The sequence below is a fragment of the Amphiprion ocellaris genome, chromosome 13 (assembly GCF_022539595.1).
Source record: "Amphiprion ocellaris isolate individual 3 ecotype Okinawa chromosome 13, ASM2253959v1, whole genome shotgun sequence".
NCBI classification, from domain to species: domain Eukaryota; kingdom Metazoa; phylum Chordata; class Actinopteri; family Pomacentridae; genus Amphiprion; species Amphiprion ocellaris.
This window is the reverse complement of record NC_072778.1, coordinates 6,711,364-6,724,272: the sequence shown is the minus strand read 5'-3', so window position 1 is coordinate 6,724,272 and position 12,909 is coordinate 6,711,364. Positions and strand designations below refer to the sequence as shown.

General features: G+C 43.5%; 2 protein-coding genes across 2 annotated transcripts in view; both read left to right on the top strand.

Moving 5' to 3' along the window:
* Positions 1–6,088, top strand: part of spata5 (spermatogenesis associated 5) — a 122,621-nt gene extending 116,533 nt beyond the window's left edge. Inside the window, exon 17 of the mRNA XM_023272597.3 lies at positions 5,644–6,088. Coding sequence (XP_023128365.2) covers positions 5,644–5,823 — 180 coding nt within the window. The 3' untranslated portion in view covers positions 5,824–6,088. The remainder of the gene's footprint in view (positions 1–5,643) is intronic.
* Positions 6,089–8,384: 2,296 nt separating this feature from the next.
* On the top strand, positions 8,385–12,561 carry spry1 (sprouty homolog 1, antagonist of FGF signaling (Drosophila)). The gene is made up of 2 exons (XM_023272596.3): positions 8,385–9,070; positions 10,518–12,561. Exon 2 carries the CDS (start codon positions 10,568–10,570, stop codon positions 11,654–11,656), a length of 1,089 nt encoding a protein of 362 aa, XP_023128364.1. The 5' UTR covers positions 8,385–9,070; positions 10,518–10,567; the 3' UTR covers positions 11,657–12,561.
* Positions 12,562–12,909: the final 348 nt, after the last annotated feature.

Sequence of the window (12,909 nt, the reverse complement as noted above, 5' to 3'; positions counted from 1 at the left end):
GAAGAAACCTCCTTCTGGCTCTTTTACAGACTTTAGAAATACCAGATTTTTTTTTTCAACCAGAGCAGGTGAGATAGTATGAACAGCAGCCAACTTGTACATGGGGTTAAACAGAGGTCTTTCAGTCAGGAGAGCAAAAGTTTGAATCTCAGGGGAATTCATGTGAAATTGTAACTGAAGCCATTGCTGAAGAGCCAGTGCAGTTCTTTGAATGGCCACTTGAGGCTGCCTTCAAAGTGAGTCAATCCCCAAAGACCTCCCATGTTAAAATATCCAACTTTATAGCAGAAATACACCATTTTACAGCCTGGTACAAAAAGCAGCTTTGGTCTCTATAGGTAATTTCCTTGTTTATGTTCTAAAAGTGCTGTTCAGATCACCTATGGGTGACATCATGGAGGATCCATCCATCTTTTTATACAGCCAGTGACTAGAGATGATGCTTCTTCATTAGATCATCATAGTAACCACCAGTTCAGGAGTGGTTATTACATCTGTCGCCCAGTTCTACATGTGTAAAGTGGAGGTTTTATGGTCTAATGTTTGGGATCTAATCCAAAATAAATCCCAAAGTGACCCCAAAGAAACCAACACTCACACCAGAATGATGCTCCTCCAATAACAAACAGCCAAATTAAAAATGTGCAGTGATATTAAATTATTACAGAACTTTGCCATTTTCACTGATACTTCAAAATACACGTTTTTCTGCTATGTTTGTATTTGGAAGTCATTAATTAGATTTAATTTCAGTTGTTGGAAGTTACTGATTAGATTTTATTTTGGAGGCAAGAGGTCACTGGTTTTATTTTGGAGGTTGAACAAGATTGCTGACTTTATACTGGAACTTATTTTAAATTGAAAGCTCACTTAATATTAACAGTTGATAGATAGAGATTATTGGAAGTCACAATTACCCTGATGTACATGATTCAAGCTTTCTGTTAGAATTATTGAAGCACAGACTCCAGCAGACTTGATTAGACTGAATGTAATTTGGTTCAGGGCTTGACTGAAGTCTCATCTGAGATACCAGGAACCAAACAGACCCATGTTGTCTTGCAATATAAGGGGTGGGTTGTCTCATCATCTGTAAATGAACACACTTTCGTGACTATTTTTGAAGTTTGTCACTGTTTAACCTGGACCCCTGAGACGATGGAGGAGCTCGCTGCACAATCTGCTACTTCACACAGCTTTTGCTTCGTCATCACAACTCTCAGACTCACCATTAGGCAGGCTTTTGGGTCATCTTGAGTCAGCAAGTTTTATCCCGTCTGCAAACTGAGAGGCTCTTGATGATTGCCTTTTTTTTTTCCTCCCTTTTCGTTTGCTATGCCTTTACGACTGGCTAGACGCCACCGCCAGGATCTCTGAGCTCGCCCACATCACCAGAGAGCAGCCACTGCAATGCATCAGCTTAGTCCCCTCCATATATTTAAGTGATTGCTGACATAATTTATGAAGGGAATGAAAAATAAAGTCTGCATTGCAATAACATTAAAAAAAAGAGAGAGATCTATAATTTATTTGGCCTGCCACAAGTCAGCACTCTTCGCTGCCGACCCCCCCGCCACAAATCTTATTTCTGTGCATTTGCAGTTTTCTCCTTCCTCCTGTTTTCCCTCTCAGGAGTGTGGGGGGCCCATCTTTAGGGGGTGGTAGGTTGCCTTTTTTTTTGGGGGGGGGGGGGGGGGGGGGTGTTTAGGGGTATCAAGGTGGTGCTAGAGGGGTAGTCGGCGCTGGACTTTTGGCTCCGCTCTAGGAATGCCTTCACGTTTACAAACAAACTGGCTCTTTCGCTTGCCCTGTTTGCCTTTGTGGCTTTATTTTTTTTCAAGGCCCCATACAGGCAAACACACAGCGGGAAACACTGGCTTGTTGATCGGCCTCACAGAACAGCTCATAAACCGGGCCAGTATGAATGCGAGGGCCTGTGAGTGTCGCGTCCGCGTCGTTTGTGTACTTCAGAGGACGTTTTTGTTGTTTTTTTTCTATTTTAATAAACCTGAGGGGTGTTATGGAAGTAAACAACCAAATAATTATTAACCGTTGAATCATGAGATTGAGGCACAAGAGGGCTAACATGTCCTGTAAGTCAAAGCTTCAACGTAAATAAGAAATTACGGTTTGATTGTGCCGCAGTGTTTTTCCGTTCCTGTTTATGGATGTTGCTTGGAAATAACACTAAATCACATTGTTCAACATGTGGCATCTCTCTCGCTCTCTCACTTTCGCCCTCCGCCTTGCTCGCTCTCCCCCTCTCCATTTGTAAACAGGCCACTGGGATGCATGGCCTCATTGTTTTGCATCATTATTACTGACAGGCCTAAATGACTTGAATGATGAGAAACCCTCATACAAAATTAACCCAGCCCCGTGTGTTTACCCTGCCTAAATCATGTTGCTCATTGGCTTGAAACAGAAGACGGGGGAAAATAGGCCTCACATCCTGACATCTGCAAAGCACCTGTCCTGAGCCGTGCATGCTAGCGGGGCCAGAGCACATTCAAACAGCCATCTCCCCTCATTTTGCTCTCCGGCCTTGAAAAACACCATGAACGTCATATGCTTTAACAGTTGACAACCTCGGCTGTGTTTTTTCCTGTTTCCACCAAGTCTATGCATTGTGTCTGTTTAGCATGACGTCATGTTTTTAATACTTTTATTCAATGCGGCAGTTTGAAATCCTGTTTAGGAATATTCCAATAAATTCAAACCGTAAGCAGCTGTTAGCGCAGCCTTACATACTGAACCCTTATCTGGTTTTGTAAATGCAGTTTGTCAGTCTGATGATGCTTTTATTGATGATGTAGTTTTGCATGTTTTACACATTGTGTGATTAATATTGTTGATAAAAAAAACTGCATCTGCTCTGTATTAACCCTTTGAACCCCGAAACCTGCCAGCAGGTTTGAGAGGCATGTTATCTTTAAATAATTGTCTAAATGACAGCATTTATCAGAGCCAGAAACTTTAACAACAGGGAGAAGCTTCAGATTTTCAACTATGCGTCAGTCCTTGAACTTATTGTGTGTGACTTTGATGTCTGTTAGAAACATTATCCAAAAACAACCTGAAATATAGGATATTTCATTAATTTGACTTAATTATACTTCATTTTTACACTAGATTCTGTTAAAAAGTGCAAAAATAATATATTTTTTTAAAATAATCTTTGTTCCTTGGCACGATTGTAAAGCCATGAATGACTCCGGCGTGGACAACAGTCACATGACAAAAATTCAGGGACTTTTTGGCTGAACTGCAGGCAAATGAAAAATAAAAGTAGAAAAGCATCAGCAGAGAGGCACCGTTTCCAGTGTTGGCAACCCTTGTAGACACTTGAAAAACTATTGTACCTGTTGGTTAATTTTTTTTTTTTTTTTTTTAATTTTTGAAAATAATTCTACTTTACTTTTTTACAGGGATGTCCAATAATATCAGCCCATCGATATTATTGGCCCGATATCGGCATAAAAATGTAATATCGGTCAATATCGTTATTGGGTTTTTTTTCCTGTCATGAAAACTGATAAAATAATGCCTGGATTTCACCAGCGTTTACCGGCGTGCAAATGATGACATCATCAAACTGTGTTTTGAAGCGTGTTAACAACTGTAGCTGCAGTAACAAGCTTGCTGTGTCTGACTAACAATATGTCTGTGGTTTGGAATTATTTCCAAGCCCACATATATCGGTATCGGTTGATATCGGACTCGGAAATTGAGAGTTGGATAATATCTGTATATTGGTTACTGGCAAAAAAGCCAGTATCTGACATCCATACTTTTTATGATTTATGGTGTTGTAACTATGTCGCACTGCACAGAGGCCATTTTTGAGTTCTCTCTACGTCTAGCCATGGTTGTGTTGTTTCCATAGAGATGCAGGTGAAAAATGAGCCCACTGTGAGCAAATAAAAAGCACAGAAGCAGCTTAGCGTATGGAGGGTTAACTAGCAGCTTGCATGCCACACAGTGCAGCTGTAGTGGGAAGGGCAGCGACCAGCAGCTCTTCGCTCCAGTGAGCAGTTTGGGTGGACACCCACTGCTCTACATGCCTACCGTTCAATACTCCCATCACATGACTACCTGTCCCACTAACCTCCCGCTACACGTTATCAGCGATCATACAGGCGAATAGCTTCCTGCGAGCCTGGAGTTGTGTAAGCCGCCCTGGCTCAGAACAAAGCTGGGCTTCTAGAAAGGGAGGAGGGTGGCACTGCTGGGAAAGGTGCCTGGCCTTCATCAGCCATCGCCACCAATTCGGAAGTGAGTCACTCCTCTGGCGTGTGCAGAATCTTTCCCAAAGGTCACCGCCGCTGACTGCAGCACTCCTCCATGGCAGCCATTGCATAATTCCATCGGTGGTGTAGTTAAAAGGCTGCAGGAGAACTACTGTATTTACATTTTAGACATGACTGATCAGAACTGCCAGTTAAACAAAAGCATTGTTTCATCGCAGATTGCAGAAACAGAGGAGGAGGAGACGGCAAACATCAAAAACCGAAGATTTACTCACAGCGTGCGGTCAAGCTGATTTAGCACACTTGCGTAACTTTTATTTATATGTGCTCTAAAGTTTCTTGTTGGCTTGCGAGTTAGGTAAATCATAAGTAACAGGAACTATGTATTTAGTTTACTAAGCATCTGCAAAATGTTTGCACAACTACAATTCCACTTATACTGCCTGAGAGTTCGATTAGTTTTTCTTGACTCCATTTTACAGTCACATTTTGTATCATAATGTTCATTTTTAACTCTTCCTTTAACTTAGTTTTACATATTTTTATGCGATGCACCTGAACATATTCTGTGATTTCAATAATTACATGCTGTATCTCAGTCCTTTAGCTGATTGTCTTTTCCTTAGTGTGCAGCTCTCCTGTCTTACATCCAAACAAAAACACTTTAACTTGTCTCTTTAGCTTTATTTTTAATCCCATATTATTTCCTACTATGGTGACAAGGCCAAAGGAATATAAGTTCTACAGCTCTGAACCTCCTCATTTTACTCAACATAATACTGTACACATACACTACCATTCAATAAGTTTGGGGTCACCCACACAATTTCATGTTTTCCATGAAAACTCACACTTTTATCCATGTGCTAACATAACTGCACAAGGGTTTTCTAATCATCCATTAGCCTTTCAACACCATTAACTAACACATTGTAGCATTAGAACACAGGAGTGATGGTTGCTGGAAATGTTCCTCTGTACCTCTATGGAGATACTCCATTAAAATGTCATTTACCACATTAACAATGTCTAGACTGGTTTTCTGATTCATTTAATGTTATCTTCATTAAAAAAAAACTTCCTTTCTTTCAAAAATAAGGACATTTCTAAGTGACCCCAAACTTTTGAATGGTAGTTTGTATAATGCAGATGGCAGATTGCATCAGTGTCTAAGTGGCAGTAAATACAGCTTGGTTTGTCCCTCTGTTCTGTGTGGCGTTTGATGTTTATGACACAAAGATATTTCTGTTTACATAAATAAAGCCCCGCTCCTTCACCAAAACGCACCGACGGTCCGTCACTGAGGTCGACCAGCCTCTCGCATGACTCGGTGGCGTTCCGTGGACGGAGCGCTGTGCCTGACTGCTGAATATCTGTCTGTTTCCTGTCCCAGATAACAGCAGTATGCAGAGAGGCTGCCCTCCTGGCCCTGCAAGAGGACATCAAAGCTCAGCACATCGAGGCCAGACACTTTGAAAGTGCCCTGAACACTGTGAAGCCCCGGATCCCCGACTCTCTCATCCAGTCGTATATCAGCTATCAGCAGCAGCACAGCGGCCTGTGCTTCTTCTGACCACGCTGGGCTGGAAAAAGTCAAAACAAAGACTCTGTGCTTTGTAATTTTGTTATTGTAAAAGTATAAGTTTGTGCAGCAAGTAATGCCAACTGTTGTTCATGTTTCAACTAGAAAACAAATTCTGTTTTCAATCTGGAAACCTTCAAGCCAAAGATGCTCTGTTTCAGCACTCTGTTTTACTTCCTAGTTCTGAAGAATCTGCTGTGGCATCATGTTTGATTATATAAAATCTTACTAATGTATTAAACACATTGTTTATGTATTTGTTGTCTTGTCTTTTTTGATTGTAAACAAGCATTGGAAGAAAGAAGAAGAAAAATCACAAGCCAGTAAGTAATAGTGATACTTAAAAGAGGGCTAATACTGATTTTACAGCAGAATATACATGCTGGGAAAAATCTGTATAGAAAATATCCTCAGTTGATGCAATGTGAAAGGCATTTTCTTTCATTTTTATCTATTTTAGCTCATCTTTCACCTGTTCATCTCTTGTAAGTGTTTTCAGTGCCACTTGAAGCATTCCCAGCTCTTCATAAAGCATCTTCTCTGCGAGATTCATACTTTCTAAAACTTTCAGGACGGTTCAGACTTCAGGATCATGTTTGATGAAGCTGCAATAAAACCCAAGTTGGTCGAAACGTTTTGTAACTGATTATACAGTGAGTGGAGAGCAGGAACCCTCTAATCAGAGTATTATACAGGCTCTGCTCCCCACACTAACATCTATGGAATTAAATAGAGGGATTAGACATTTATCTGGGGACTTTCTGGACCCCCTTCAAGGACCCCTGATGGCTCCTAAACCCCTAGTTTGGTGAACCGCTGCTGCATATCCACGGGGAGAAAAACAGCCACGGCTGGCATATTCATCACATCCATCCATGGAAAATCAGCTAATTGCTGTAATCGTGAGATTTCCGTCCGCACTTCCGACCACTAAGAGCAGGGATCCAGGCGGCCATCTGTCGGTCTACCAGGATTTGCTTTATCACCGAGGAGCTGACTTTTTTTTCCTTTTTTTTAAACATGCAGCCTAAAAAACTTCTGAGTCATTACTGCGCCACAGAGCCGCTCTGACACTCCGATAACTCTTGTCTTTCTGTTGCGCTCTTCTTCTTTTTTTTAAAGCATCTGCTGACCCGAAATGGCACTGGGGGTCACTCATCTATTGATCTTTCCATTTGAATGGGATAAATTGACTTTGTATTGAACTTCCTTTTCTCATGGATCCGGATGTAGCGCATCCGCGACACCAATCAAACCAGACAGTCAGGAACAGAGAGGAGGGGGGGAGGCAGGGGGGGAGAGAGGGGGAGAGTCTTTCCCCCCTCTGGCTGCAAGGGCTGCTTTTTTTCTTAAGGTGGTCTGGGAAATAACCGTCACCCCCCACCCTCCAGCACATCCAGAATCAACAGTGGTGATGATGATGATGATGATGATGATGATGATGATGATGATGATGATGCGTAATTCCCATATCAAAGAATCTTATTTCTCCCGATGGATGCGTAATGGGAACATTCCAAAGAGGACAGAAGACATCCTGTTGGTGTTTCCTCCCCGGATTGTCTGTAAGATCCCACAGCTGGCTGTACAGACTGGCTGGCCTCCAAGTTTACTCTGGTCAACTTTTTTAGATTCTAATAATCAGTGAATGTGTGAGGATGTCAGTTTTCTGCTGTTGTCTACTGCAGAGATCATTAACTTAGAATTACAGTATCTGATCCCGAAAAATAATGTTTAGGAGCCACTTTTAATCACTCCAACATTCATTTCTTGTTTCTTTTCTCTTTATATAGCCATACTTTTGTCAAACTCTGGCTATTTTGGGTTTCTTGACATGTAAAGAAGCCTAATTTAACCAGATTTTGTGCATTTACTTCATTTCCAATTCATACGCTTTCGTATGTTGTCAGTTTTTAAGATAGTTTATTCATTTTAGTCATATTTATATGTGTTAAGATTCTTTCTTTATATAACAAAATATTTGGATAATAGAGCTCTTAAAAAGTCTCACTTCACCACTCATTGTGTATTTAGTTTATTTCCAAACCACAAACTTCAGTAAGTTTTGAGTTTCTAAGTTTATTTATAAGAATATTAAATATTGTCAAGATATTCGCAGTGTATCAGTAGTTGTAACTTTTTTTTACTGCTGTAAAGAGTTCATCTTTTGTATATATTCATACTGAAGCAAAGCAATAACTGTTCAAAAGTATAAATCTATATAAATGAGTGTATGTAGGGTCTCTGTACAAAAAAATGGCAATTCAGCAGAACTATAAATAAACGGGGCGTTTATTACATCACCATTAGTCACATCAACCTTATTCACATCATTATTCATAACCCACAAGAACGGAAACCAGAGTGTTTTTTCCTCTCCGAGCCCCCTCGTCGAGCCAACGCAAAATAAGAACTCGTAAAAAAAAAAAAAAAAAAGAGCCGTTCCACCTTAAGCAGTGCACACATCTCTATCGCCCGGCCTTCCACATCTGCCCAATGAATCAGGAGCGGATGCGATGTATCCTTTTTCAGTGGAGTGAATGGCCAATGGGAGTTGGCTTGTCGAGCAAACACTAAGCCCTGCGTCCCCATTCATTCAGTGCTGAACAGGCCCGCAGAGCTGGAAAGAGCGCACCGCTGTCTGCGAGCCCACGACGCTTCTTTTTTTTTTTTTCTTGCACAAGAGCGCAGATTCCCCGCAACAATAAGTAACAGCCACAACTCAGAGCGGACTCTCAGCAGGCTACCCGAAGAGGGGGAAACTCTTGGATATAAGCTCGCTCGTGTTCGATCTCCCTATTATTACCTTCATTTTTTTTATTTTTTTATCTGCAACTATTTCTCCGGGACTTCTCCAACTGGGTCGTCCAGCCTAAAGATCGGCCTCCCAAGTGCGCAGCAGCTCTCCGGGTGACTTCCCTCCCTGCCTGCCTGCCTGCCTGACTGCCTGCCTGCCTGCCTGCCTGACTGCCTGCCTGACTGCCGCGCCAGAGCTCCGCCGTGGATTTACTTTGCTCCGTGTTGGGACAAATGCATGCGTAACACTCGCCGGACTTCTTTCCAGCCAAACCGAGAAAAGGGAATAACGCAAAGGGATACACTCGCACTTGGATTAAGGGACTGAATGTTACGCATTAGAGCGTACAGTCTCCGTTTGGACATTGCCCTTTCCTTTTGGATGGAGTTTTGCTAGACTCATTTGGTTGATGGATTCGACGTTATGGATGCTCGCATATAGGTAGGCACCTTCTCACTTTTACTTCACGCTCGTTTTTACGCATTTTCTGCAGGTTTTTTTTTTTTTTACGCCGCGATAGTAGCGTGCGTAGTGACCCGGGTTTGCGCCGCTGCAGCAATGTTAAATGTTTACTTCTACTCCGTGCACACATAAAAAAAGCAGAAGCTTTCCGTGTCACGTTGGAAACACAAAACACCCGCAGTGGGGCTGAATTCGCAGCGATTTAGTTGATGGAAGTTGATGGATTTCCACGCCTGTGTCGCTCCGCGGCTGTTGCTGTAACAAACACCCCTCCCCCCACGGCGGTTGTTTTCATTCATAAGTTTTCCCCGTCTATTTGGATGCGTCCTCTAATGTCTCTTGATCTCAGGCTCTGCGGGTTTTATAGGATCCTGCTTCTTTTTTATTACTGCACACGACGTCTACTCCTTTGAACGCGTCCTGCGCCTCTAATCTCCATTTCTGCTGCGCTCTTTGACGAGCAGCTTATTAAAAACAAAAACTAAAGAATCAAGAAAGTTTGTTTATTTGCAAAAGCAGCGACAAGAAAATCGACTGTTTGGTGCGTTCACTTGCGCAGCCAGACTTTGTGTTTTTTGTAAACTGTGTTGTAGGTTTTGGCCTCCAGCAGCTCGGCTCTGCTTCACAACATCCCCGAAGGCTGAAGCCTAAATTCCTGACAGTATTTATGGTACAAACACGCGTATTGCACAAATTATTTGCTTCGGATGAACTTGGGGGAAAAAATGGTGCGTTGCTGTGAGCGTGAGGCGAAGTTTTCATCCCGTCAACTTTGACGCACTCGGTTTGGTTTTTCAACTGAAGTCTGTATTTTGTCGGAACTCGCGCTGACCTTAGTTTTTTAGCTCTACTTTTGTCCCCATTTCCCTGAAATCCTTTTTGGTGTAGTAATAGAATACTAAGTGAGGCAGCTCATTTAGTTCCCTTGGATCGTGTCCTCATTTCGTCGCCGCGGTGCATTTAAATGTTAACTAGTCATACAAATGTAAATGAGGAGGGGAAGTATTTGTAGGGCCTACTGAAGTTTAGATGTGTGCTGTTGGGGAGGAAGGTACAAAAAAGTCTTGTTAATAGTCAACTTTTTTCCCCGGTTTGCCTCACTTAACGGGATCAAAAGTGACATATTGTCACGTTGACAGGATGAAAACAGAGTCTGGATTAAGTATACAGACTCCTGCACATATTCAGACACACTTTAAATAATAATCACTGCTCAGCTCTGGTTCTGCTGCTGCTCTACAGTTTAGTTTATGAGTGATGATAGTGATACTGGTAGAGAATGTGAAAAGGCCTGCTAGTTGTGTTAACCCCTCTTCCTGGACACTGTGTTTTTGCCACTTATGCCATGTTTTGGCTCACTCTGATGATGTCTCCTCCCTCCCTGTGTCTCCTTTGTCTCTCCCCTGCCTGTTCCCCCCTCTGGCAGGTTTTCCGATGCATGTCCACGGTGAATGTCGGAAGTGGTGATCCCCCCAGATGGAGCTCCAAAGTCAACATGGCCCCGGCGGTTCACTAGTGGTGATCCAGCAGCCTTCCCTAGAGAGCCGGCAGAGGTCGGATTACGAGCGGGAGTTCCAGCATGCCGCCATTCTCTCCCTGGACCAAATCAAGGCCATCCGCTCCAGCAACGAGTACACCGAGGGGCCCTCAGTGGTACGGAGGCCCCCTGCGCCCCGCATGCCCCCCAGGCCCCAGGACAAGCAGGAGAGAACTCACGAGGTCATCCTCGTCAATGTGAACAACAATTATGAGCACCGGCCATCGGGCCACCACCATCACGTTGGGGGCGGCGTGGTGGTTGTGGCCGGGGGACCGCAGTACGGCGGGTCCCGGGCCCCGGGGCTCAGCCGCTCCACCAGCACAGGAAGTGCCGCCAGTTCAGGGAGCAACAGCAGCGCCTCCTCTGAGCAGGGACTCCTGGCACGTTCGCCCCCCACCAGGCCCGGCGTGAGCTTACAGCACCACCACCGAGCCGACCGGCCTGTTCGGACTCAGCCCAAGCCCAAGGCCCTTTTACAGCCCCAGCAGGGACCTCACTTCCACCAGCCTCCACTAGAGGCTCCACTCAAGCCCCAGGGCAAAGGGAAATCGGACTTTTCTGGCTCTGGCAACGGGGTGGTGGCTGCTGCCGGGCACCAGTTCATCTGTGAGCGCTGTGGGAAGTGCAAGTGCAGCGACTGCACGGCTCCCCGGAGCCTGCCTTCGTGTCTGGCCTGTAACGGCCAGTGCCTGTGCTCTGCTGAGAGTGCGCTGGAGCACGGCACGTGCATGTGCCTGGTTAAGGGCATCTTCTACCACTGCTCCAATGACGATGAGGGCGATTCGTGCGCTGACCACCCCTGCTCACTGTCACGTTCCCACTGCTGCTCTCGTTTCCTGTGCATGGGATTAATGTCGGTACTCTTCCCCTGTCTGCTATGCTACCCACCTGTCAAGGGGTGTCTGAAGGCGTGCCAGGACTGCTACGACCGGGTCAACAGGCCTGGCTGTCGCTGCAAGAACTCCAACACTGTCTATTGTAAACTGGAGAGCTGGGCCCCACAGACCCAGGAGAAACCTTCCTGATCGCTCCCTGTGAGTTTGCGACGGCGCAGGAGACTCTAGATGTGGATCTTATGATGACAGTGATAATGATGATGATAGTCACAAATTAATGTTTATCAAACATTCTAAGCACCTCCCACCCACCTCCCCTCCCCGCTGCGGAACCCTAAGGAGCTAAGCAAAGGAGTAACGAAAACCACTCAATTATTTTTGTTTTTATTTTCTCTGGATCAGGACCATGTTTTTACAGACCAGTGTTTGCCTTAACTGTTTCTATGTCTATCCTCAGCTCCTCATTAACACTATTTTTTTATATATATGAGAAAAGTTTTTCTTCCGTTTTAGGTAGGCAGCATCCCCTGGGGGCTGCCTCTCACCAAATCTGTGAAGGACGATCTACCATAGGGCAATTATGTAGCTGTTACCTGGTTTTCATAGCAAGCAGGTATGTTTGAATTTATTGGTTGCTGCCACACTAAAACCGTGGTTCCTATGCTCATGTTGCATTAACGAAAGCACATCCATCTCATAGTATTCTCCACTTGGATATGTTTCTCTCCTTCTTCCACCCATCTGAACTTTTCATACACATTCTGTGGCATTCTCCCATGTTTTTTTTTGTTTGTTTTGTTTTGTTTTTCTTTATTTTGTGTAAATTGTATGCTCAAAATCCATAAGAGGAATTCTGGCTATTTTTTAAAAGAAAAAAATGTCTGTTAAACATTTTTTTTTTGTTGTAAAAAATATTTATTATGTGAAGCTCTATTATTTTATGATATTTATTGCAAGAGACAGTCTTAAATTTACTCATGTCTGAATATAACAAAAATATCAAATACTTACTGAAAAATTAAAGGGTGGCACAAAAGAAAACTATGTTAACTTTAATGCAGAAAATATATTAATTAATGAAAAAAATAGCACTGTCTGGTGTCTTGATTGAACTGCTGAGGAACAGTCGCTGCTCTGAGGAATGCAAGATCTGACTGGTGGCTGATTTTAAGCGAAGGCAGGTCTGTTTTCTTGAGTTTTGAGTGAACAGCAAATCACTGTTCCGTGTGTGTGTGTGTGTGTGTGTGTGTGTGTGTGTGTGTGTGTGTGTGTGTGTGTTCATGCTGGGTGTGGAATTCCTGGTTAAAAAAAAAAGAAAAAATTGCAACGAGTAGAAACAGCTTGTAGCTGAAAATGTGACTGTTTACATTCTTGGAGGGCTTCTTTGCTGCGATTCTCCTCGGTAACCTTGAAAGCTAAACAATACAGGTCATTGACATGAT

Excerpts from the sequence above, each read along its gene's own strand:
- spry1 (XM_023272596.3), top strand. The coding sequence starts at position 10,568 with ATGGAGCTCCAAAGTCAACATGGCCCCGGCGGTTCACTAGTGGTGATC.